This window comes from Larus michahellis, chromosome 2, assembly GCF_964199755.1.
Source record: "Larus michahellis chromosome 2, bLarMic1.1, whole genome shotgun sequence".
Lineage (NCBI taxonomy): Eukaryota > Metazoa > Chordata > Aves > Charadriiformes > Laridae > Larus > Larus michahellis.
The window spans coordinates 46,137,990-46,165,103 of record NC_133897.1 but is presented as its reverse complement, the minus strand read 5'-3'; the positions used below and the strand labels follow the sequence as shown (position 1 = coordinate 46,165,103).

Genomic DNA, 27,114 nt, shown 5'->3' with positions numbered 1-27,114 from the left:
ATCCGGGTTCCTGTCAGCCGCCGCGGCGCCGCCGCCCGCTCCGCGTCTCGGGGAGGCGGTGGGGCAGGGAGGAGGCAGCAGCGAAGATGGCGGCGGCGGTGGGGAGAGCCGGTTCCTTCGGCTCCTCTTCGCCCGGGCTCGGCTCAGCTGCCGGTTTTTCTTCTTCTCCTCCGTCGTCCGCCGCTGCGGCCACGACCAACAACAACAACGCGGAGCTGCGGGCAGGCGGCGATGAGGACGATGGGCAGAACCTCTGGTAACCGCCCGCCCCGCCCCGCGGCCGGGGACCGGGGCGCGCGTTGGCCGTTAACGCCCTCGCAGCGACTCCTTGCCCTCAGGGGGAGGCTGGGGCGGGGGGGCTAAGGGTGGCTAATCCCCCCTCCTAGCCTTCGGCCCCTTTCAGTCAGCGGCGGGGGGGGGCTCCTTCCCTTGGCGGTGGCAACTCGTGCCCTGCCCCCGTTCCCCCATCTCTGCCCTCCCCGGAGGTGGTGAGGGTTGGGGGGCCGGGTGGGAAGCGGGACCCCTTCCCTTCCCCACTAAGCCTTGCCGTCTCTCCCCGCCAGGTCCTGCATCCTCAGCGAGGTGTCCACGCGGTCCCGCTCTAAGCTGCCATCGGGGAAGAACGTCCTCCTGCTGGGTGAGGAAAGCATCCTGATCCCTTCCTTAACCCTCTCTTGGGCCTCTGGGGCTTCTCGTGCCCGAAGGGAGCAGGGGGCTGGAGGGTTTGATGGTGGCAAGGTGCTGGCTTAACCCTCTCGCTTCTTCCTCTCGCATGTTTTTCCTTCATTTTGGATATCCAATGTCCAGAGATGCTTTAGATGTCCCCCCTCATCGTAGGTACCTCGCCATAATACCCTTAACTGTCCTTCCCCCACCCTGGTTCTTTAGGTGGAGGTGGCTGGGAAGGGTGGTTCTTATTGTCTTTCTCCCCCGATGAGTGTTGATTTCGGGGTGCGTGCGGACCCCTCAACCTTTTCTGAAACCTCCCTCCTTCGTGCGACCGGTGCCGGTCCTTATGGTGTGTCACACAAGCACGAAAATTGCTTCCGTGGCCCGTACGGTATCAATGACGGCTGCTCCCTGTTGGCCGGAGGGCGGGGAAGGCTGTATGGGCGTGTTGGCTGTGTCCTGCCCACATGCACCGAGCTTGTCAGCAGCAATACCATCAGCAGCAAGTTGTGCAGCAGCAGCATCGTTTACTGCTGCTGGTTTTCATTGTGTTCTGTTATCTCCACCCAGTGCATTAGTCCAACCTTGCGTTGGGCAAGGATTAGGAGTTACAGAATGGGACTTTGATTGGGCGATAATGAGAGACCCAGCTATTATTCAGTGTTGAGGGAAAGAAGAAAAATGATACGTCAAGCAAAATTAAAAGCTTCATGGGGGAAGGGGAGAAATGGATGCTCTCAAATGTGTGTGTGCATGTATACATATTATTGCTATTACTATAAGTGGAGTTTTTTTGGCTGAAAGACTATGAAGTGCTATTACCAGTAGACAACTTAATGAATCCAAGTGAATGTATTTGTTAATCAGTTGCTTCTTCCCTCCTTTGCCAACCTCCCTGTCCCCGGAAAGAACTGTGTGTTAGTATTTGGAAACATGGTTAAAACATAATGTAGATATTGATGTGGACTCTATGTGCACTATGATTCTTTGGAGTCTTGTAGTTTGTACTCTCTTGAGATTTTTCAAGTTACTTGTTTTCCAGTAATCCTAAAGCAATCACCGTGACACTTTTCTTCCTGTTTTGATAAGCTGAATGGTGGTTTAAAACTGATTATGAAGGAGAAAATTGTGCAAGGATGGTGGGATGGTCTAGTGAACCTGTTAAAATACTTACTACCCTTTAATTTGTTGCTTTTTATGTTAAGTAATTAAGTAGGATATTGAGATTGGAAGTTCTATTGATACTAAAGAAAGGAAATATAATGATTGACAGCTTTTTATGTGATATTTTAAAACTAAATTGGATGATTGTTTGTCCTTGTTGAAGTTAGAAGATTATTCTTCAAGCTGTGATCCTTGTCAAGAAGATAACACTCCTGTTTTTCCTTTCTGTAGTGAGGCAATCCTTAGTACTCAATAACTGGAGACTGTGCTTCCTTCAGAACTAGAGAGGGCACTGTAGAATGTTTCCAAATGCTCATCATTAGTTTATGGTGTTTAATCTGTTCTATAAAATTTTTCTTTTTACCTGCTTACGTAGAGCTTATAGAATGACTTAATGTAACACTTTTTTTTTTCTTTTTTGACTGATGCATATTTTAAAAGATGTGCAGATTTGTAGCAGAAATTCTAGTTCTTTCATAGGAATTGTGTTTTCCAGAAAGCCATGGTCCAAGGAGAAAAAAAAAGTTTGGCATGTATTTAGGAAAAAGAGCATCAAATCTGAGGACTGGCCAATGAGGATTGTGGCCATGTTCTTTATGAGAATACCTAATTCATGTATTACACTTTGCTGTTCACTTGCAAGTCATGATGCTGCTCCTGAAGCACACTGGCACAGGAAAAGGAGAGGTCTTATGTATTCTGTATTGGGCAGATTCAGTATGTGAAGTTCTGTCCCTTCTGATTCTTGAGCTGTGTGTTTGCAATTTCTCTGTTATCTCACGTTTCTTCTGTTTTTAAGCTTTGTTCCTTTAAATTGTGTTATACTAGCTTTTGTCGTTAATACAGATCACTTCTTGCCATGACTATTTTCAGTTTCATCGTTCTTTGAATACTTTGAAGCAGGAGATGTAAAGCTGACCCAGGTCTTGATAGTTTTCACTCATTTTGTGGTAGACAAATATTTGCAGTATAAACAGTTGTATTGGTCAGAACTTCCCAGCTGATACATGATATATAGTGGCAAATGAATGCTTATTTTCAATACAAACTGCATTAAAAAAAAAAAAAAATCCCCTAAGCCTGCAACCCATCCCCTGCCTCCCCCAAAAAGAAAAACCACAGAAAAAAAAAACATCCAGAAAAACCCACCATTTAATATTCTTTTGTTTGCTAGGGCAAGTTTTCTAATTTGCCTACAGCATTTATATTTTTTTTTAAACACTGCATATACTTGTATGCCTAGTTTTTCTGGGAACCTGGCTATGTCTGGCATGCTAATTCTGCTATTTCAGTATTTAATTTTAGCTATGTTAACATCTCATTTTTAAGAACCTGGAAAGCCATTCAAGACATCACAGAAATAACTAAAAGGAAACTGGAATGCCAAATGTTAATCTCTAGATATGGCACATAGCTTTGTGAAAAGTGAAGGTTAACATATAATACTGGTAATTCTCTGCTCAAAATCATCCAAAAAAATTTAATTAACTTAGGTTTACTTCTCCAAAATTGTTTTATTTAACAGACATTTTCTCAATAACTATTTTTCTGTGGCAACTTTAAACTTTGATTTGCACTCCATGTAGCATAAAAGCATTTTTCTGTTCTTATATGAACAAATAATAAAAATGCAAGCTTTCCTAAACTTTTATGTAAGGGAAGTATGCTCTGATTCCTAGGCAGTTCTGTCATAGTGACTTTAGCCACCTCATTTAGCAAACTATATCAGCAGAAAATGTAACATGTCCATGCTTTCTTAAGGAAATTGGGTGCTCTCAGTGACATTTCTAGCTACTTTTTGCGGATAGCCAAAGGAATGTGAGGTTTTTTGTTGTTGCTGGGGTTTTCTTCTTTTTTTCTTTTTTTTTTTTTTTCTCCTGAACTGTCTCTTCTGCTCACTTTTGTAGTAAAGGTAGCTGATCAGAGGAGATGCTTTTTGTTGAGCGTGTTGAGAAGACTGATGCTCATAACTGGAAGCTCTCTTGTTCATTCCCTTCCTGATATATCTGAACCAGCAAGTGGAATAGAGAGAGCAGCTAAGAAGTCACCATTGCAGGCTACAGATGGAATCCATAGTGCTATAGAGTGTGTGAAGGCTTGGATTCAGAGACCTGAACTAATCATTTATCCAATAAACTGCAGCATGCATTCCAGCAGTAATGTTCAAAGTCATTCCAGGATGCACAAGAAAACAGGCTCCCAGCTTGCAAGTGAACTGAATATTACTTTCTATCTGGCTTTATATTTCATACATTTCTCTGTCTCTGAAGCATCGTAGGTTCTTTGCCTGCAGTTTTAATGATGTCAAACCATCCAGTGACACATACACCTGACTCCAAGTGTCTTGTATTGCACACATATGCTGCTACTGAATCACTAGCGTTTCGGTTTTCTTTGTGCGTTTTACCCCACTTGGTGATAAAGGCCTTAAATTTACTGGGCAGTCAGTGTTCAACTGCCTTGTTGTCCACATTTTCTCTTTACCCCAGACATCTGACTTTGCAGGGCCAGGCCTGTCTGTTTGAATCTTTGAGCTCTGCTCCTGTCCAGTGGCTGTCAGGATGCTTGAGAAGTTTCCACAGTCTACAGCTAATTCACAGGTACACTTTTCTGTGTGTACATGTATTGGGAATGGCTGTTATTGCTGAAAATGGTACATCTTGAAGAGCAGTTTTAGCTTGCAACTTTCTTTTAGTGGACCCATGCAATGCAGTGAACTTCAAAATTAAGTTCTGATACAGCAAATTATGTCATAAGAGTATATAAAATCAATATAAAATCTGCTTACATCTAAGTAAGCATTTAGAGCTACATTTAAATAACATTGTATAGTGTACTCGACACTATAAAAATTACTTTTCCACTTTATTTTTTCCTATTCAACTAGTTAAAAGTTTTGCTGTGATCATTTTGTCTTTACAGCCAAGTTTTGCTTCAGTCAGCAGAGTTATACTTCTAAAGTGTCAATTGTTGTGATGGGGCATTGACCTAGATAAAATTCTAATTGCTTGTTTTGCAGCTACATTTTTTTGAGAACTAAGTAGTACTCCTTTGTAGTGTCCTTCCTGCTATAGTACCTTTCCAAAAAGCCTGAATTACATGGACATTGTGTAGTAAAACTTACTTAGGACAGCACAGAAAGTTCTGAAATTCTTGAATTGCATTTATTTTAATTTGTCTCTGCTTTGCCAGAGGTGCTGCTAATTACTGGATCTATCTCTGAAATAGCTCCAAAGGTGAGGAACAGTGAAAAGAATTGTGCCTCTGTGTTCTCCAGGCAGGTTAGTGGCAGGAGTACTGATAAAGATGTCCCTTTGATAGTAACACGAGATTCTTCTATTTTGGTGGTGAACCTGGGTGAGATACACCAGATGACTTACTGCTGTGTTAAAGGAGAAGACTTGCATTAGAGAAGTATGGTCTTCATATTCACTACAGAATTTTCTGCAGTATTTGTCTTTCTTTGGCTGTGGGCTTCTCCAAGCATAAGTAACGCTGTTAGTGCCATATCTGTTTCCACAGTCAGTCTGTATATTCTTGTGGTGCAGGACTTGACAAAAGGCTTGCTGGAACAGTAGTCTGCAGTCTACTTTTTGTCATGTTGTAAAGCAGAAGTGCAATTAAGGTGCTCCTTAGAGAAGTTATTTAATTTTTCAGTGCCACAAAGATGCCAAATTAATCATATGTGAGGGGAAAGACTTATCTGGTGGAGTAAAACAAACTTAGAGGAGGATAAGTTTGGTTGGGTTTTTTTGTCCAATGAGTAAGTCATAATTTAGTGGCAAGTTATTTGAAGACTTGATATGACCTACTTATTGTGAACTTCCATGTTGTTTAGAGGAATTCCAGGGAAGGATCTCGTCAGCGTAATTAATTTTGTTCTTAATTTCTCTGAAAGCAAACTAAATTTGGCCTACTCTGATTATTTTGGTCTTGTTCTGCAAAAGGCATAGTATAGTATGTGTGAACTAGTCTCTTTCAGTCATATGTGGCTGTGGAAAAGGCAGTTATTAGCTTGCGAGAAGTATTTTACTGTGAAAATAGCTATAGTACATATGCACTTGATTCTAGTAGGAAGACAACTCTTATGTCTCTGCTCCACTGTATTAGCATTGATAAATTCCATATGGTGTGGAATAGAGATCACTCTCTGATTCTGGGAAGGCCTCTTTGCCCTGTTTGGTAACTCAAGATTTGACTTTGATGACTTTGTTCTATCGTATGTAAGTGAGGTGGATTTTTTCTGTTAATAAAAACATTCAATGTTTCATGTTAGAAATATCAGATGTTGTGAATTGTTCTACCCAGAAGCTGGCTTTTGTTTTGTGAAAAGTATAAAGCTAACTCACAAAAATATGCCTTTTGGGGTGGGGCAGAGCAGAATGGGTTAATTAGGACCATTATCTCTAGTTTTGCTTGGCCTTGCTTGAACATATTTTTTTAGAGATGAGTTGTATAATTCCCATATCAAGCTGAATTTTAATAGATGGTTTTAAAAAGCAAACAAAGAAACTCCCTCAAGGAACCAGTAGGATTATAGATTACACGCAATTAAGTGCATCCAGGGCTTTTCAAAGAGCTGCTGAAAAAAAAAAAATAATCAGAGCCCTGGATAGAAGGGGGGCAGACCAACAATACTGATGACACAAAAGAAACCTTCTTTGCCTTGCCATATTTTAAACATGCTTTACAGTGGAGAAACAATTTAAATAAAAAGTCAAAACTTGTGTCTGTCCTGGAGATAACACATTGATTGCTCTTCCATTTACAGACATCTGCGAGAAGTAAGAAATGTCTTGTTTTGAGACAAATGAAAACCTACTTCTGTTTTCGTCTTCTAAATTGAAAGAAATGTGGAAATAGCATGAGTAGTAAATATTCTTAATTTTAAAATGTTTCATTGAAAGTTTAGAGAAGGTCTGTAAGAGAGCCTAAGTTCTCTCTAATGCAATAGTTTATGGTTGAATAGTTTAAGTAGCAGGTCATAGATAAGTGCCTGCTTGCCGGCATCCACCAAAGGCGATTCATTCACCTCATTGTCCAATCCTTCCCATCTCTGGGTGACCGTTCTGCTAAATTCTGTATTGTAGCAAAACGTTTAGTGATACTCCATTTCCTGCTCAGTAAAGGTACTTTTTTTTTGCCTGGAGTAGTGATAAGGGAGGAGGCTGGGCAGGGTTTTGTATTATGGCTTCCTGTATCTTTTGAGGGAAACAAGAAGAGTGTCAGCAAAGTGTGGTTTGTAGCCAGAGCAGCACCTTGGACAGAGAAGCTTTGATGAGCACAACCCCAAACTTGAGGAGCTGCTCATTAGAGCAGTGAAGTGACAGCAGTGTAGGGAGGAAAATGAAACAGCTTTTACATAGCGGAGTATAAGACTTTCCATTTTGTTAACAAGATGGTGAAACACTGTGTATAAGCAGATTGGTTTGGCTTTGTTTCAACTGCTTCCTAGCCTGACTTTTCTGCAAAATTAAATCTGTCCCTCTTTCATTGGCGTCAGCTTTGATGTATATCACTGCTTGCTAGAAGCATCACTTCTGTTTCCTCACAGTAGTATTAAGTGTAAGTGCAGTTTGATATAATGGAGAATTTTAGTTCTTTAGGATTTACTCTGGAAAAGGAGGGCCTTTTGTATTACTTGCAAAAGAAGGATGCAAAATCTTAAACTTGCAATGATCTACTTGATCATATAGAATCATCTACAATGATTCTACTGTGCAATTCTGTATCAAGGATTGCGTGTCAGAAATGTTTTGCTCTGTGAGCTTATATATCAAAGTAAATTGTTAATTTGATTATCACACAGAAATGAAGCGAAAGGATTGTGGATCTGAAAATTTTGGAGGGAAGGCACACCTTTTTGAAGGTGCACGAGGCTCTATTTTATATATTGCTTCAGTAGCACTTTAAAAAAAGAATTCTGTTTCATAATATGCAATGATGTTTATGTCTGAGGAGTATGAAATTTCCCTTTTGTCTGAAATTAAGCAGCATTAGTTTTTCACGTACTTTAGGGATATACAGAGACAACAAAGATAAATACGCTTAAATGTCTTGGGGTTTGTAATTTCAAATGCCATAGTGTATATATGTATTCTTATTGAGAATTATCCATTAAACCTCACATAGCTAATAGACTTTAATTTCCTCACAAATATTTCCCCCCTCCTCTGGTGGAAAGAAGCTTCTATACATATTAAAGGCACTACAATAAAGTGTTTGAGTTTTGAGAAGTCTTAAAAGCTAGCATTGCATGCACTTAGAATTAATTTGCTAATGAGATTTGTAATAACTGTTCAGGAGTTTTAGATAAGCACTGATTTAAGATAAATTTGTATTTTGATATTCTTGCTGAAGCAAGAATTATACTGCTGCTCTTTCCCAGCATAACTTGTGTTTTACGTTGAAGACTTTAGGTAAAAAGAAGTAAATTAATAACAAGGATACAAATACTTTTGCAGCTGTCACAATTTTAAAAGGTATGTGCAACATACTAAAAATGGAAAGTAGAGGTAGATGGAATCTCAAGTTTTAGCATATTCTTTTGGCCAAGGCGGTCATCTTTTCCTTCCTTTTTATGATACATTATGTGGGCAAAAAGGAGGAAGTCCTTATGTCATATATGATGGTCCTGTTTTCACTTTGACAACTTTTTCCATAATATTGGCTCTAATTTGTCTCAAATCTGTTGAGAACTCTGGATGCCCTGTGGAATAGGGCACATTCAGATAGGCATCTATCTTGCACCCTTGCAAGTGAGTCGTCCTAGTTGTAGACTAGTAGGTTTATGCGTTACTAACTTGTTTTGGACCATTTGTCAGTATTGCTTCTCACCCTTTTCTCCAGATCTTTTGGTTTCTCGTATATCATCTGCAAATTGTACTATTCTCTTCATTTACCTGAGTAATTAATGAAAGTAGTACCAGTCTCTTCAGACTTCACTGATGCATTATTCTGGCTTTCTAGTGAATGATGAGCACTGCTCTCTGCATGCAGTAACTTGTATGATATAGTTATGTATGTCAGTGATCCACCTACCTGATCTTGGTGTTTTGAAATGGGTGGATATTTGCTAAGGAGAAGGGAGTACAGAATCCTCTTCACAGAAGAGATTAAATTTAAGTAATTTTATGATGGAAGGCTGAAATGACGGCTCTGTGTGCATATGTGTCCAAAGGTACTAATTTTACATCATATCAACTTGTCTTATGCTGTATTGATAAAATTTCTTTCTGTAGATAAGTACTGGAAAGCTTGAGGAGGAAAAATAAAATTCCAGCACTTATTTTGGCATAAGATACTCGCTTCACAGTACTGGACTTCAGTTTACTGCAGGCATTTGGAAATACAGGGGTGCAGAGGAAATCATACAACACACAGCTAGAATAAATAAGGGGTTCGTGGGATGTATATTTCAAGTTTGCCTTTATTGTTTAGCATGAGCAATTTCAAACAATAAAATTGCATAGATGTTATCATTTGTCTAAATATGTTTCAGTTTAGACTGCTTAAGTCTATCTTTTGTCATGTTTAGAACTTTTCATAAACACAGATGTTTCTTAGACTTTAATGGCAGCCACTTTTGTTAAGAACTGGTAGATGTACTTTTGCAGAAGATACTAAACTTTCCCAGTGCAAACAAACTGTAATCTTTATTGCCACCTATGTGAAACAAACTAGCATGCAAGAGAACTTAGCTAGAGGTCAGTTGTTCTGAGAAACCAGGAAAGCTGTTAAGTGCAACCCCTCTTAAAAAGGAATAATAAATATTTTTTTTGTCTTACCTTTTGAGCCTTCTGCTGGCACATATTAATTGAAGCTGCCTGTTCAGAAAGGTAAAATAACAGAATGAATCACACAGCAATTGTTGGCAAAAGTAATAGCAACTTCAGCAGCATAACATGTCAGTGCAGCAGCTCTTAATAAAGTCTCCCCAGTTATTTGTAGATGACAAATTTAAGAAACTTGGTTAAGTACTTAGGTGAGGTCAGAGGACAAATTGTAATTTTATCTCAGGCGACAAAGCTTGAGTGCTTCACTTCTTGGGCAGATTTTTTATTTAAAACAATATTCTTACAAGAAAATTAAAAGCTTGGCATGTGAATAGAAAATAGCTGTTTTATCCAATATCTATTTAAAATTAGCTATAATTGTTTTCTTAAGTGCATCTTGATTTAATGTAGTTAAGTAACTAGCAAACAAACTCTTAAATGTTGAAAGAGTTAAGTGAAAAATTAAGTTGTATCAGTTTAACTTCTCTATACTTAACCATATATTAAATTTCAGTTCTGGTCCTATTTTTTTCTCTCTTTTTTGATCCTCACCCCCCACCCCCCCACCCCCCAATGTCTTTTCATTCCATTGAGTAGAATCCCCCGGGCTACTTTGATTAAACAGTTTTAGGCTTTCTGGTAATTTCTAGACTATTTGTGAAATCTGAAAATAAAGCTGAACTCTAAATTGAAGACTTCATGTGGTAATCTTAGAAATGGTATGTTGAGTAAATTCAAAATCAGTCCATCAAATTATGATTTTTCTGCTCTTTTCTGTGGTTATATCTGTAGTCTTTTTAATGTAGCTGTAATGTTGTCTATAAAGTCATGGTCAGTTCCCTTCAAAGGGAAAACTTTATTATGTTTAGCAGTGAAAATTACTGTCCTTGAACTCTTCTTTGCGATGTAGTTAAAACAAGTGTTTATACTTTTCCTGTATAGGAGAGACTTGGGCAAAAAAAATCCTCTGTTTGGCATAAAACTGATAAGGTACTTTTTCGTAACCTGGTTTTAGTCTTAATTTTATGACCTGTGAGTGAGTTCCAAGAATTTTTTTAATGTCTTAACTGTTATGCGCCCATTGTACTGCCAAATTAAGAGTTGCAAAACCCTGCTTCATGCTCAAATTCAGCTTGGTTGCTCTTTCAAACTGGAAAAACTGCATGTGGAGTTTTCCAGCTCTGGGACATGTTTAGAAATAGAAGTTTTTCAAGAAGAGTCTCTGGCAATAGCTGAGGTGTTCACACTGTGCTTATGCTGTCAAGGTTGACTGGTTATCCCAGCTCCCTTTGGAGGGGGGGGAGAGAGAATAGGAAGGAGTGAATGGATCTGGATTGCAGGCCTGTCACTGCATGTGTACCCAAATACACATGTATTGTAAGGCAGTGGGCTTACTGTTTGTCATCCCTTTTTAAGGTTTCTTTAGGCCTGTAACAGAGAAAAGATTCAGAGAGACCAACCCATAAAAGCTAAGGAAACAGATTTGCCTTACTGAGCCTGGTGGTGTGTGCTGTTGGATTATGAGAGTTCTAAATCATATTCTTCTGATTCTAAGATGAGCTTACTGTGACTTTAGAAAGACTTTGTTACCACTTTGGTTGTAGTTGAAAGACTGAAATTGTTGAGGTGCTTAACTACCCCTTAAAGTATCTTTTTAAAGATATGTATAAGAGCCTATTTCAGATAGGATAGTTAGTGGCATAATTGCCATGTTTATTAATAATTAGAAATAAGATTGAAACTGAGGCATGCACTGTGAACAGATGGATGAGTTGGGCAAAGTCTGCTATATTTCAAAACTTTAATGAGCTCAGTCACCCTGTTAGTATATGGTTTCCTTCTTGCCCCAGGTGGTTTTTAATAGGTAACTGTGATTAAAGATTGAGTGGTATTTAACTTCTGTCTCTCCAGGTGAAGATGGAGCAGGTAAAACTAGCTTAATAGGAAAAATTCAAGGAATAGAGGAATACAAAAAAGGAAGAGGAATGGAGTATTTGTATTTAAATGTGCACGATGAAGATCGAGATGGTAAGTTTGTGTTTCTAATAATATCTTAAACCAGTTGGAAAGCAATGGCTCAGTAGAGTAATATTTGGAATGACAGTGGGATGTTTTGCTTTCTTTATAATTTGCAGGAGTCCTGCTTAGGCTATGAGTGATTTGTATCATGAGGAAGTTTCTCAGTGTAATTCCTTTAGGGGATACCATGAATGACTACTTAAGTGGTAGGGGAGGAGAGGAACTAGTCAAAAGAAAAGTCAGAAAAGACCAGGGAGGCAGTCTTAGCTGCAACATTCAGAATGAATGGTAGACAAAAGTGTATTCCTCAGGCCTAGAGGAAGAGGTGCCCAGACTCTTGTCTTGCATCTCAATTATTGTAGCAAGTGTTTATCTCTTGGAACATACAGAGAAACCTTTGTCTTGGTGGTATCGAAATCTGCAAGATTATCTAGAATCACAGAATGTGTTGGGTTGGAAGGGACCTTTAAAGGTCACCTAGTCCAACCCCCTTGCAGTAAGCAGGGAAGAGGAACATATATCATGTATTGATGGGTAGGAAAATGTGCACAATGCTAAAGGAGATTTTAAAAACAAACAACAATCACCAACAACAAACCAAAAATTTGAAGGAAGGAGAGTAAAGTAGACGCACGCTGTGTTTCAGCTGTCTTGAGTGTTGGCTTATGGCTAGAAGATAAAGAAGATGCTTAAGATCCAGACCTGCAGTTATGGAATGGATAATTGATGCTTATATATGGCAGAACAAGGGAAGGAGTTTGACCAGGCACTGTAGAAGTGCAATGAATTATCTAGAGGCAATACTTAAGAGGGAGTGGGGTATGAATAAGGACATACTGGGAGCTGTAGGGAAACTGAGGGCTCTTGTCTATAGTACAAGAACAAATATAGAGAGGAGAACCAAAAGAAGTTGGCTCCTTTTTTTTCTGAAATCACCTGCTTCCTGACTTCCATGTCTGGCTATCAGTCTTAAAGATGCCTTGACCAGTGATAAGAGGATTGGGAGTTTGATCTAAATGTCTTCCTCAGAACTTCTGTAACGGGTAGTAAAAACTTATCTGAAGGCAAAATGTATTTATATTAAGCTATTTTACTTTGAATCGCCAGCTCTTCATTTACTACAGAAGTGTCTCTGAATATTGGAGTATGGTGGTTTTTGGGGAAAAAAAGCAGTGGGATGGTCTATTTGTATTGTGATTGTCCTCTTGCAAATCTGAAGAATACCTTTCTTGCCTGCTAAGTCCATCTAAATCATTAAAAACTTGCAGTTCTGCTCCAGTTTTCTGAAGGACCGAGGTACATTCTGTTCTTTAAGAGTTATATAGGTATATCACATGGGAGTTTTGAAGGGGAGATGGCAGTCCTTGGGAGCTGAGCAGACCAAGGGCTGAGAAGGGATGGCTGAATTCACCCAGTTTCCCCCTTCTAAGTTGCATCTTGAAGAAAATGTTTTCCCTTTCTAAAACAGTGAACATTAATTTTGGAAATGTTGAGTGCTATCTCTGTGTTCTCACTTTCAGGTAATGTATTTCAGGTCTTCAATTACCAGCCATTAAACATCAGGGTTTGGAAGAGTGTGTGAGGGGGGCGGCCTCCATAAGCTGCAGTTTGCTGTGTTGTTACGTATGTTTGACTGATAAAAAATGTCATCTGCTTTCTTCCTGGTATTTTACATGTCTAAAGAAGACGTAATAGCCGTTATGTAGTGGACTGTTTCAAGTAAGTCTCAAAATGTTTTTTCTTTTTTTTGTAGACCAAACAAGATGTAATGTATGGATTTTGGATGGTGACTTGTATCACAAAGGTCTTCTTAAATTTGCAATGGAGGCAAGCTCTCTAAAGGACACTCTAATTATGTTGGTAGTAGACATGTCTAGGCCTTGGACTGCACTGGATTCTTTACAAAAATGGGCAAGTGTTGTAAGAGAACACATTGACAAGTTAAAAATTCCTCCTGAAGAAATGAAAGAAATGGAACAAAAGCGTGAGTATTCTGCAAATACGTAGGAATCCATTTAAATCAAATATGCTTAATGCTTTCTGCACCATTTAATCTCTCCATTGCAGTCTTTCTCATTCTTTAAAAATGTTATTTAAAATTAGGAGTTGTCCAGCTTCATAAAAGTCTCAAGTAGCTATATGAAAAGTGCTAGTATTTCTTTCTAACAGAAGTACCTCAATTGGGGGGGGGTGGGCAGGCAGAGGGAGCTTTCAGAACAAACACAGCTGAGGTCAGTTTACAATCTTGCTTCTTACAGATTTTTCTAGATAAGAGTCTCCCAAGTGAAAAAGCGTATTGGCTTTCAGGTTCTTCTTTGCTTTATGTTAAGGCAAGTCACTGCATCAGCATCTTAACAGTTCCTGTAATTAGCCAGTCTAAAGAATTTGGGACCTGTTCTCTGCCTACCAAAAGTGTAAATGTTGAACGGATTCATGATAGTGCGGTAATGTCTGGGCCCTTTCTACTTGAAGAGTTTTATCATTATTGACACTAATGCAGCTATGTGTTTGTTTTGGCATAGTTATGATATAGCTCTATAGGTGTCTTGTCTTTTTAGTTTTAAACGTGCAGAACCCAAAGATTTTGCAGGATTCCTTAAACTATCTGACTGAACTCACTAACATCGTAGCTCCACATTACTTTTGGGTAGCCTCTGTATTTCCCTTGAGGTACTAAAACATTAGTCTCACCTTCGTTTCTCAGTGAATTATTACAAGGAAGACCATCTGAGAGAGCTGTGTATTAAGATCAAATAGCATGATTAAACTTTGTTTGTAAGTCTGAAGTTGCTCTCTGGAACTGCTACGTTCTTAAGCAACTGACTGCCAGATTGCTGAAGAGCTTTTTCAGAAATGCAGGTTTTAGCCCTGCTGTGATAAAGTAGCCCATAAGGGTGACAGTTGTAGATACTCTGGAATGGGGGTGGTGGGTTGAGGAAGGTTGGTTGTTTTGTTTATTCTTTTGAGATTCTTCTAAGGGAAGCATCATCCTTGAGAACCGTATCTTCCACAACAACAACTTTGTTTAGGAGGGAGGAGCTGAGCTCTCTTGTGTGTGTTTTTTGGTTTGGTTTGTGGGGGTGCATCTTAGTGTATGTGTATTAAACACTCCCCCAAACAGTTTCAGGATAGGATTTTTACGGGATGAAAGTAGTAAGGACACGATATCTCCATTATCAAAAATGTGTAGGCTGATAGTTTTGCTTCTTTACTGAGCGAGTGAACAGAACAGTGAAACTCTGTAAAATCCATAAAATTTAAGTGATGAAGTAAGTCAAGAAAAGCAGCTCCTCATTAAAAGTTTTGTCTGCTCTCTTGTTCTTTTATCATCTGATCTAATTCTTAGAGATATTGATGGTCTGCCTGTTGGGTATAATAGAAGCCCTGGACAGAATCCAGATATGACTGGAAGCTGGTTTTGTTTTGAACCTCCTGTGATGTGACTTCATGCATTGCTAGGCGGGCAGCAGCTTGACACTGCCAAAAGGAGGAGGGAGGAATCTTGCTTGCCTGACTTTTGGCTACGTGGTCCTACTGTATTCTAGTGTCAGGCTCAGTGCTCCTGAGATGCTCCTGTGAGCTGATTTAACTTGCTAACAGGACTGACATCTACTGAGGGTTTGTGTGTGTAGTTTTCTGGAGGTATGCTGCTGTGTTTGCCTTCCAGGTCTAGCAGCTTTACTCTACTCAAAGACAGATGCTGTGAGGACTAAAATTGGTATGGGAAGGCATTGGGGGATACATAGCAGCTGTGTGTGAAGGGCTGGAATAGCTGCTCTTGTCACTGAGTTCAGCTGTGTCTAATGAAGCCTCGTGGCCTGGTCACTCTAACTGTGTCTCTAAGGAAGACCCGAGATTGTATTCCACAGTCTTTGAGCTGTGATGTACTACATCAGTCCTCCTTCTTACTGTTTTCTGTACTTGCATAAATATTAGTATGTCAAGATCCTACAGTGGGAATTTTAGGAAACCACTGGAGGACTTCTAGCACTGAAATAGTGTGACTTTTATTTTAGCATGCAATTATCCCAGAATAGCCAGGATGCTGCGTAGAAAAGATTCCCCCGAGTGGCTGGCATATTTTAGTAAGAACTCTGGGTTTAAAACATGGTTAATTTGGGAGGCTCTCAGAAGCCCTCAGACCAGACTGAAGTAGCAACATTCCCTGAATAAGAGCCAGAGTCTGCTGTTATAGTAGAGATGATAATCTGTGCATGTGCTGCTCTTTGTTACTGTGAACTCCAAGATCTGTAGAAAAGTTGAATAATCTTGGCCTAATACATCTTTTTTTCTATAGGATGTTGAAATAAGTCTTGCTCTGTTAATTCAACTAATGCTTTCCTAGGTATAAACTCAGAGAGCTTCAATCAGTTTAGTGGAGGTAGGGGTGGATTAACATCAATCAGGACAAAGCAGTGAGAATGTACTGGAGTAGTTAGCTGCTCCTGTGCATGATTCAGCTAAATTGTCTTGCTGCCTGATTATTTTTTTTTGGCTGAATCAGGATGTGTTACTCATGGAAAAGTAATCGGTGGGTTTTGGTAGAATCCTGTTTCTACTGTGTGAAACAGGACATGTGATGTGAAAGGTACAGACATTTTGTGACTAATATTGCATCCCTAACTGTAGGAATAGTAAATGACTGCGTAGACGCTTGGGTGTATGCATCAGAACCTGACAAGAGAGTTATACTTGTTAACTTAACCTTTTTTCTAATTCTTGATGTATTCTGACTTACCCTTCTTGCTAAATTTTAAAGTACTATCTGATCTATTGTAAAAGCATACCAAATATTTAATATGCTATTAACCATTATAAAGCTAGTTAATAACTAATGTTTGTGTATTCTATTCTTTTTGCTTATTACTACTGTAGATTCACTATACAGAGAGAGGGAAGTGTGGACAAAGGGGTTTTAGGTAAAACCTGGTATACAGTAGTAGCTGAGCAATATGTGTAAGGCTTAATTCTGTTTATTCTAACAAACTGTTCCATTTATTTTGCCAAGAAGAATGCAAGGAAACTTGTATCCTTTAAGAAACCTATCAAGCAATAATAGTTAATAGTAACTGCCTGGTGATTCCACAATGATAAAATAATAATGGTTTAACGTTGTCCTTATGGACAGTTTGATCTGGTCATGTTCTTCTGGCTGCTGTTCAAGCAGATGCCAAACTTACTAGTTTTCTCCTTGTGCTGCACAGAGCAAACAAATAGTCAGCCCTCGGTGCATGCTCAATTTTTTTCAAAATAAAGCAGCAGAAGTACTATACAGTCAACAGTGCTAGAGATCAATGGCAGTGGAAATCATTGTTGAAATAATAAAGTAGCTGATCTTTTAATATAACTCTTTTTACTTTCAGTGGTAAGAGACTTCCAGGAATATATAGAACCAGGCGAGGATTTTCCAGCTTCTCCACAGAGAAGAAATACTTCATTACAGGAAGACAAAGATGACAGTGTGATATTACCCCTGGGTGCAGATACACTAACATGTAACTTAGGCATTCCAGTAGTAGTAGTTTGTACAAAGGTTTGTTTCATATTTTAGGTTTTTTATGTATTTTATTTAAGCAACTCTGTCAATTGTGGATTCGGGGTGGGGAAGCACATGGTTCTTAAGTCATTCTGAATACCTTGGATAAGAATTCTTTACAAATGTTTAAATGTGGGGTGTTGGTTATTTTCTGGAAGCCCTGTGACTGCATGTAATTTGGGAGTAGTTTTTTCTTTAGTTCTACCAGTTTTCAAGGAATTAAGGAATACCTCAGATCTGGTTTTGTTCATAGAAGTGAGCTAGTCAGTAAGCGACTAAAATTCCCCTTGATCTCCACAGTCATCCTTATTCTGCAAATAGTGTTTTGGTAGGGTTTGGAGTTTTTTTAATATTTCTGATTTTTTTACAAAGATGAATATATATTAAGGTTCTGGTTAGTAAAGTGCTGCTCTATCAACTTTCCTCAGTTCTTAGGGAGTTTCTGTGATCTGTTTTGCTTTCTGTTAGATGTGTAACCATATTATTAGTCTGAAGAAAAAGTGGTATGGTTCTCTTGTGGCTTGTTTGGGGTTTTTTTTGTTTTCTTCCCTCCGCCCTGCTGGCTCTTCAGTTCTCATTGGCATTAAGCATACTGCATTTGCAGCCTCTGCTGGCCCACAGTGAAAGAATAAACCTTTTGATGCATATGCCGTTCCTTCACTGGGAAGCTAATCCTCTCATTTGAAAAGCACCTTTTTTCTCACCTACTGGCTCTCCATTTTTCCTCTTTCCCCCACTGTGCCGCTCCCTCCCCCATTTTTGGTTTTTTTTTCCTGCTTCCACATTTCTTGCTTTTGCCTCCCTTTGCAAAGGACTAGTTAGTAATTGGATAAAAAAAAAAACAACAACCCACCACCATTTTGTTCAATTACACTTCTAAACTATCTCAGCAGGCTTTCGTTTTTTCTCTGCACCACCCACCCCTTTCCATCCCCCTTGCCCAGTTGTGAACTGGACATGTAGCAGCACTGCTATTTCAACAGATAACTTAATTTTGTGTTTATCTTCACAGTGTGATGCCATCAGTGTTCTGGAAAAAGAGCATGACTACAGAGATGAACACTTCGACTTCATTCAGTCACATATCAGACGGTTTTGCTTACAATGTATCCTTTAACACATCATAAAGATAATGACTCAGTTAAATCTTTGCATTAATTATGACCAGTTTAAAAGAATATTTGCATCTGTAACAAAGTAGTATGCAAGTCCTTTAATTTAACTGGCAGTTTGCTTCAGCTACCCCCTCAGACAACGTTGAGTTAAACTTATTTATTTCTTTTTACGGAGCTGCAAGAGTCTAGCATGTCCCCTTACCATGACTTTCTTTACTTGCCTTTGTTTCCATATTTAGGAGTCTGTTTGCAAATCAGCAAATCTTGGCTACAAGATCCCTAAAATAACAACAACAAGATAATTCGTTTAAGTATGATCTTGCTTCAGGTGCACATAAGGCGTATTATTCTTTTTGATGCAGTCTCTTTAGTCTTCATTAATTCCACAGGATGAGGTGATGAGGGAAGGAAAGAAGCGTGAATTGCGGTAGGGAAGATCCGCTGGCTTCTCTTGTGTTGGTACAGAGACAACACATATGAGATGTCGCTGGGCTATTATTATTTTTAAACTTCATTTTTTTTAAAAAATAAGTGTATAAAATACTCTTTAGTGTTGTTTAGTCAGCTAGACCTGCTGAGATCTGGATTTCAGATGCCAGTAATACCATATTGTGTCATCATCACTCATGCTGTGGAAAAGGGAAGTTTAAATGCTACTGGAGAGACAGCAGTTAACAGATGGAAAAATTAGTTCAAGAACTTGAGACCTCAGTTGAGTACCAAGATGTCACTTCCTTCGAAAGGCTTCCAAGACCTAATTTTTCAAAATGGAATTGTGGGCAATTGTAATAAGTCTTGTGGATGGTGGAAGACTACGAAAGATTAGTAGGAATTACAATCCGTGATTGTATACGCCATGTACGACTTGGAATTCTATTCTAAACTTCACTGAATGGGAATTGTATCCCATTATAATAACCTTCTTTTAGAATTTGAATTGCGTGCATGTAGAAATAAATAAGAGGGTTTGCATTTTTATAATCCCAAAGTAAAACTTACTCAAAACTTCTTCAGCTGTTTTTATTAGTCCTGTGGATAAGCTGTGTTAATTTGATACTGAACCACGCTAGAATACTAAGCATTGTCTTGGTCTTTCAGTAACTGATACACAGCACAATTCATTTGTCTTAATTTCGTTTGAAAGCAGATCACTGTATAATGTAAGAACTTGCTCCCCTAATTTAAAAACCCAAGTGGGGAAGTGGAAGATCTTTGGCATTTTTGAAGCTACTAGTGTTAATGCTGTAGTGTCTGTGGTGCAGGATGGGATAATGACAAGATATAAGGATATGGCATGAAAACTTTTGTTCACTAAAAGCAGAAGACAGTTTTGAAGGTGTCAGAGTGAAACCATTGGTATTGTGGGTTTTGAAAGTGAGAAGAGCTTGTACTTTACTCTAAAAGCAATAGTTGAGTTGGTCTAAAGCATATGCAGAAAGACAGACTTAAATTACTAAAGAGCTTATTTAAAAAATTAAGTGTTGAAAGTTGTCTGACGTATTTGATTTTGTATTCCCTCTCTAAATTCTACAAAGTAGATAACCTTTGAACCAAAAAAAAAAGGTCATTTTAGTATCTCTTACTGGCTACTAAACTGAGTTTTCTTTGACAAGTTTATTCAGATGGGGCAGCACTTATTTACACTTCAGTAAAGGAGAACAAAAACATTGATTTAGTGTATAAATATATAGTCCAGAAGTTGTATGGATTTCCTTTCAATGTTCCAGCTGTTGTTGTGGAAAAAGATGCAGTATTTATGTAAGTAATCTGCATTATTATGTGTATAAAGCTACAAAATGTAGTTGTGCAAGACCCTAAACAACATTTAGAGCCTTTTTTTATGCTTTTTAAAGTTCCACTTAACATTCTCATGCGTTGGAGTTTGAGCGCCAGTGGATGAGATTACAAATACTCGTTGCCCCAAAGAGAAATGTTAAACCCAGAGATTTTGCTCTTCTCTGTTATGGTGAACCAATCTGTTAACCGGGTGTACTAATCAATGTACTTGCTTGTGCAGGAGAAAGGGAGCTGTGACAATTTTCCTGGCTTTGGGTTCTGTGCAGTTCAGGGTTGTGTACAAGAATAATCTGAAGTAACAATAGAATTTAAAGCCAAATAATCCTTTATCTAGTCCTGCAGGTTGGGATAATGACAAGAAGATAGGAATATTGCACGAGAACTTTCAGACACTAAAAGCAGAAGACAGTTTTGAAGATATCATAATAAAACCACCAGTCAGAAAGGTAAATTGAGATGTTCTGGCATTCAACTTCTTACCTATTCATTCATCTGTCAGTTTGTTGACTGTTTTTATCTTTGAGACTTTGCTTCCAGTTTATCATAAGAGTGTGGTAAACTGTGTGAGGCTTTCTTTTGTCTTTTTATTTTGCTCTTAAAGTTCATTAGTTATCAAAAAATCATTATTTTTTTTTTTGCTCTATAGCTCTTCTTTAGCTTAGAGTGTTTTTTGTTTGTTTTTTTTTTTCTGCTGCTGTTACATTGTTCAGGACTACAAATATACCTGTCTTGCTTTTAATATGTATTTGGTATTGAAAAGCCTGTGTCATTTAACTGTTGGTCAGGTTGAGTTAGTGTTTTTCAAGAACACCCCATTTTGCTCCAAGCTGCTCATAACTTTATAGTGCTTTCTGTTTCTGTTGGAGGATTTAAAACAAGAAAGCTTGAGACAGTATAAAATCCAAAATAAACATGTGAAAACGGGTTTTACATATATTCAGTGTATTTTCTCTCTCAGACTATTTAACAAAATACTTTGACAGAACTATCTGAAAACATATGTGAGGTGGTTGGACAAAATACCAGCAGCAGTGGACTGGGATCTGAGATGTCTCTGTCTGGGTCATATACCAGTCTAATGCAAGACAGGTGAAGAGTCACTTTTGCCATAGTGATATATAAAATAATACCAAGGTGGGGCCTTGATAAGTTAAGAGATGTGAGTGTGCTGCAGGGTGTGTGCATCTGTGAATGTTTCTTACTGAGCCTGAGACCCCTGAATGTGTCTTGTAACTGTTTACTTCGTTCCTCTCTTACTGAACGCTTTAATAAACTTTTTAATAGGTCTTTCTACAAGTACATATAGAGACTTATGCCTGCCAGGTCAAAGGAGTTAATGATACTTCTATTTCACTTCTAATTAACTTAGCTTAAATGGAATCATGAAGTGGCAGTCTTAAATATAGAAAATGCGGTCTGCAGTCAACATAGCATTTTACACGTTTACTTCGTTATTGAATGCCTTGGTCATATTCACCAGGAGGTATAAAAGGAAATATATATCTTTCTTCTGCCCAAAATGATGTTAATGTGTTTGTATTGCAGTTTGTTCATGAAAAAGAAATTGTAGCAGAAGATGACCAAGTGTTTCTTATGAAGCAGCAGGTAAATCTCTGTCTGTAAAACAAGCAGCCAGTGTTTCATTTAAGAACATTCTCCATGCAAATTTGGGGTTGTGTTCTTAGTCACTGTAATATCTAACACTACATGGGTTTGTCTGTTTTTTGCAGTCACAGTTGGCGAAACAACCACCTACTGCTGCAGGAAGGCCAGTGGTTAGTAATAAATATTTCAAATATCATCACGTGAAAATTATTAACTTTCACATATTTAAAGAGTTGTTTGTTTTATTGCACTATGAAATATTCTTTGATCTAATTTTCTTAAACTGCTTAGTATATACATCATATACTGCTCTAAAATGATGACTTCTTCACAGCTAGTCGTGACAACTTTTATTGACAGCAAGGGCTAAATGCCATGGCTTTACTTTTCATATGTTAGAATGTATCTAAGCAGTTAATTGACTCCCCTTTCTGTCCCAAGAGTGTGCCAGAGAGCCAACTATGTTGGCTGAATTGCCTTGGTGAGTTTTATATCCTAAATTTGGCACTATCTCTCTAGAAATATTACTCTGGCATAAAATTAAGGTCAAATGAAAACCACGACATCATCTACATTTAAAATACAAATAAAATAACTGAAAAATAACATAAGTTTAATGGGGAGCATGTGATCTTATAAAGGTAGCTTTACCTCTTTTTAAATGAACTGCAGACATGGCTTGTTATCCTTGAAGTAATGAATAATGCTTTTCCTCCTGGGCTGCATTTAGTCCTTTCCACAGTATTGGTGGTATGTGTTGTCTTTCCAAGAAATTTGGAGTAGTTGCTCTGTGATCCAATCAGTGCAGTTTTCATTATGGTCAGAGGTGCTACAGAGTAACAGATGGATTTTCAAGTTTCTCATTGGGATAAAATGAAAAGCTTCACTAGTGCTTTAGTTGCACTAAAGTTGATATTGTTAAGAATGTTATACAAGTGTGAAAAAGCTCATACATAATCAGCAAAATCTAATCCTGTGTCATTTCAGTTGCATGGGATACTACATTATTTAAAAGAGTACTTGCCACTCTTATACAGCATGATTTTTTAATTTTTTTTTTTTTTTTTTGCATAGGATGCCTCTCCAAGAGTTCCTGGTGGATCTCCTAGGACACCAAATAGATCTGTAACATCAAATGTTGCCAGTGTTACACCTATCCCTACTGGGTCAAAAAAAATTGATCCCAATATGAAAGGTACCTTTTCTTATGAGGGTACAAATGCAGTTGGGGAAGTAAAATAGCTGCGTTGCCTGCTTTCTTTAATATGCTTATTTAGATTGATTAACACACTAAATCAGTATTTACGTAGAAAATCTGTTTTGTTTCAATTTTGTGTTGTGGGATTTTTTTTCCCTCCCCTTGTAGCTGGAGCTACTAGTGAAGGAGTCCTGGCTAACTTCTTCAATAGTCTCCTGAGCAAGAAAACTGGTTCCCCTGGTGGCCCTGGCGGTGTGGGTGGTAGTCCAGGAGGAGGTGGCACTGGAGGTGCTGGCAGCAACTTACCACCATCAGCAAAAAAGTCAGGTATGATTAATGATAAAAGATCAACTCAATCTAAATTGAGAGTGGTGGATCATTCCTATTAGTATAGTTTATCGGAAGTATGAACACTACTATATTTAACCAAATGTTTTATTGGATATGGGTTTTGCTTTTGTTCTCACAGCAGTTTAGTATTGCCTTTTTATGGCTTTCAGAGGATTAAAGAAAAACTTTTCATGTAGCTATCTAAGCATGAATTGTGTCCACGAGTTCTTCATTTTTTTCCTTTGCTCCCCACCATCCCAATAAAAAGTCTTATGCTATAAGCCACTTTTCATATTATTCAGATATATTAGGACTTTATTTCAAGTTGATTTTTTTTTAACAATACCATGAGTGTTAAAATAATTATAAATTTTCTTTTGCTAGTGATCTAGCTCTGATGTGATGAAGGCTTTGTTTGAGTTTGGTCGCAGCTTGTAAAAATACTTATGTATTTTCTGTTGATAGCCTTTTTTGTATGATGTGATTAATAATTAGTATTACTCTAAAAATGTCTAATAGTGACTACTGTAAAGCTAGATGCAGGACTACTCTGGTGCTTCTCACTATTCCAGATTAAAATGTTTCTGTATTACTTAAGAATGTACTTTACAGACTTCTTCCCGCCCCACTTCCACAGCGGTTAGTAATGCTGCGCTTACGTGAAAGTGCTGGCGTTTCATTGGTACTTGACATTAGTGTTTACTTTTATGTAGTAAGAGAAAGCAAAACACTTCCCACTAACATCTTATGTAGACAGATCCTGAATTATTATTTTTTTTTTAACATGTGTGCACTTCCCTTTTTGAAATGCAAAGCTCATTTGGCTGAGCAAAGTTTACAAGTGCTTCCTGATCTGCTGCAGGCAAAGTCAGCAGCGCTGGTCTGAATGGCACATGGCAATTGTTCAAACAAATGCAGCTGACGCAATATGAGGTACAGAGAGCACCCACTGAAAAATCCCGTGGGGAGAGGCCAGCAGCGGGTTTGGGTGATGCCAGGCAGATGGAGGCAGCGCTACAGAAAAGTGTTGTGTCTGGGACCATGGTGGCAGAAACTTCAAGAATAGAATTAAACTATTAAGGAGAAAAAATGTTCTCAGAAATTTCCTCATATGCAACAAATGATGGGTTAGGGCGTAGCCAGTTTAACACTGCAAAGGATTAGGTTTTCAAGGAATTACCATAAATAGAAATAAGTTTGGCTTAGATGTGGCCTCTTCAACTTCCTCAGTATTTGCTGTCTAGTGTTATCTGTGATGCTCACTCTTCAAATCTGACAACTGGCTGCTAAGACAGTAGTTTGGGATTTGAGAATTACTTTTCCCCTCAGCAGCTATGGGAAATTCCTTGACTTATTAATTGGAATATTAGCTGCTTTGATTCTGATGCAGTATTAGTTCAATGATCTGAAGAGCAGCAGAGTTCATCTGGCAAAAATTAGCTTTGTTGATAGTTTCGGTTAATTTGCATCTTCAGAAAGGATGCTTGGATACTGCTAAAACTACATGCATGTCAGAATTTTCCTTTACAGCCCAAGATACTGCGCACACTTGTCATGGTGTTAGACTCTAATATTCTGCACTGCCTTTTTCCATTTTTGTCTTCTCCGTTCTTGTGATAGAACATGGCAGGATAGAAACTTCTAGACTGGGGAGTAAGAGTTAAGAGTAAAATGGTGGGGGGAAAAATGGTTTGTTTTAAGCTTGAATCAGGTCTAAGTGTGACTGCACAAATGTTTGCACCGTTCCAAGTTAGGGAGGCAGTAAGTGGGTGAGGAGAGAAGGGGATTTGCCATCTGCAGGTCTGTGTGCAGCCTTGAGCAGCGGCGTCAGGTTTATGCTGACCGAGTACCTAGAACTGACTTCACTGGTCTGCGGTGAAACCCCTGATTTACACTCAGAATTATTTAAAATAGTAGTATTCATAACTGCTAGCCTTGATACTTTTCTGTCTTTTATGCTTTACATTAACTCTTCATATACTGACAATTAAAATATAATTATGGCAGTTTCTTTGAGAAATTGGAAATACAGAAGGATGTGACTTTCTCTCTACCGTTTCCTTTGTGTTTCTTGTGGGGTTTGGCCTTATGCTTTTACTCCGCACCCAAAGTGCGCAGTAACACTTTTTAGGATTTGTCTGATTTGAGAATTAAAAATACTATGGGCTTTCCCAAAACTGTTCCGTAAACATGACTGAATGATATGCACTTATTTTGTAGGTCAGAAGCCAGTTTTAACAGATGTTCAGGCAGAATTGGACAGAATTTCACGAAAACCTGAAATGGTCTCTCCTACAACACCTACATCTCCCACAGAAGGTGAAGCATCTTGAAGACACCAAATAAAACCAATTGTTCAGTTTTCTGGGATAATTCATACTTGCCTCTGCCTCTTCCTTCAGTGACTGGAACTAAAGAACTGAAATACCTTTCAGAACACAAACAGTTGATGTCTGTCTTTCTTTCATGTGTGTTGCCCAACTTTGCAAAAGGGAGCTGTACAGATGGAAAACAGTTATCACATCTTGTAGGAGTACCGTTCACAGTGCAAGAATAGTAAATTAATTTTTTTCTGGGTTTTGTTGAAAAGTCAGTGTAATTCTGTAAAATTGCAGTATGTCCACTTAAGTGATAGGGGTTGCTTAGAGCAGCAAAACTGATACACACCACAGGCACTTAATTTATATTGATTTCCCAACCTGTTAGGCAAGCTTAATACTATCTTAAATAGATTAACCTCTACAGGAGAGAGTTTTTGGAAGAAGTAATTAATTGCACAAAGCTCTAACAACAACAACAAACTCCAATTATACTTGAACACTTCATTTGGAGTATGGTTAAAAAAATCTGTTTGATCTCCACTGAGATTTACACTGCATTCAAAAACCCATGCAAAAATTCATTGTGGATATAAGACTAAATTAGTAGCCAGCTTTTTTGGTTTTTCTCTTTGATTAATTTCAGACACTGAATAAAAGATGTATAAAGAAAAAGCAGAGGTTAAATGTACAGATTATCAGTATCCAGATTTGTCTATATATATATGGCTCAGCCTTAATGTCCCCCACTATGTTTCCCACATTAGATATGGTTTAAAATTGGTCATCAAAACTGTAATCAGTTAATAAAGTATTCTCTGCATTCAAATTTAAATTAATTTGCTTTGAAGCCATGGTGTTCTTGTTTGTTGACAGTTAAATCTAAGGATGTGTAAAATGTCTTAAAACATGGTTTTATATTTTACTTCTCAGTGAATATCACTGGTAGATATTTAAACTTCCTTAAAACATTGTTTCTGGAAGGAAGTGATTAAGTTTGCAGTGTTTGTTCCTAGGAGTAAAACTAGTTTATCCGACTTGGGTGGTTTCTGCTGTAATGTGTTTTAAAAAAAACTAGTTACATTAAGGATCCTGCTGATGGACTCCAGTATATTGTTTTAAGAAGTAGTTTGCCAAGGTCAGGACTTACTTAAGCTTTCAGTACACAAATGTTGAGCATCATTTTACTGTTCTGTGCGAAGTTTGTGGTCACTTTCTACTGACAGCCACAGAACAGGAAGTGTAAAAAGTGTATCCTGATCAAACAATTGCCAAGAGACTTCTTTAATGAGTTCAGGTTTTCTAATATTTTTAAATCAGGAAGTCTTATGTTAATTTCTCCCATTACTGAGAAAACTTCTGAAATGCTGGAGAGGAGGGGGATAAATCCTCTTTATTTTGAACATGGTCATACTCTTCTGCAATTCCTGCACTCTAGTGCTTCTAGTGAATTACCTCCATATTTTCAAAATACCTAAATTTGCTTAAGAACAACGTACATTTTGTTGCATGTTGAACTCCCTAAAGTTAAGCATACCTGTTAAAATTGACTCAGAATATTGAACGGTGGAGTGACAAGTTTCAGTAG

General features: G+C 38.3%; 1 protein-coding gene across 1 annotated transcript; it reads left to right on the top strand.

The window, feature by feature from the left end:
* Positions 1 to 4: 4 nt before the first annotated feature.
* Positions 5 to 26,361, top strand: DYNC1LI1 (dynein cytoplasmic 1 light intermediate chain 1). The gene is made up of 13 exons (XM_074575117.1): positions 5 to 256; positions 564 to 637; positions 11,520 to 11,636; positions 13,381 to 13,611; positions 16,991 to 17,160; positions 18,176 to 18,269; positions 19,901 to 20,036; positions 20,410 to 20,521; positions 21,621 to 21,680; positions 21,806 to 21,850; positions 22,755 to 22,875; positions 23,047 to 23,205; positions 25,429 to 26,361. Exons 1-13 carry the CDS (start codon positions 87 to 89, stop codon positions 25,539 to 25,541), a joined length of 1,602 nt encoding a protein of 533 aa, XP_074431218.1. The 5' UTR covers positions 5 to 86; the 3' UTR covers positions 25,542 to 26,361.
* The last annotated feature ends 753 nt before the right edge of the window (positions 26,362 to 27,114 follow it).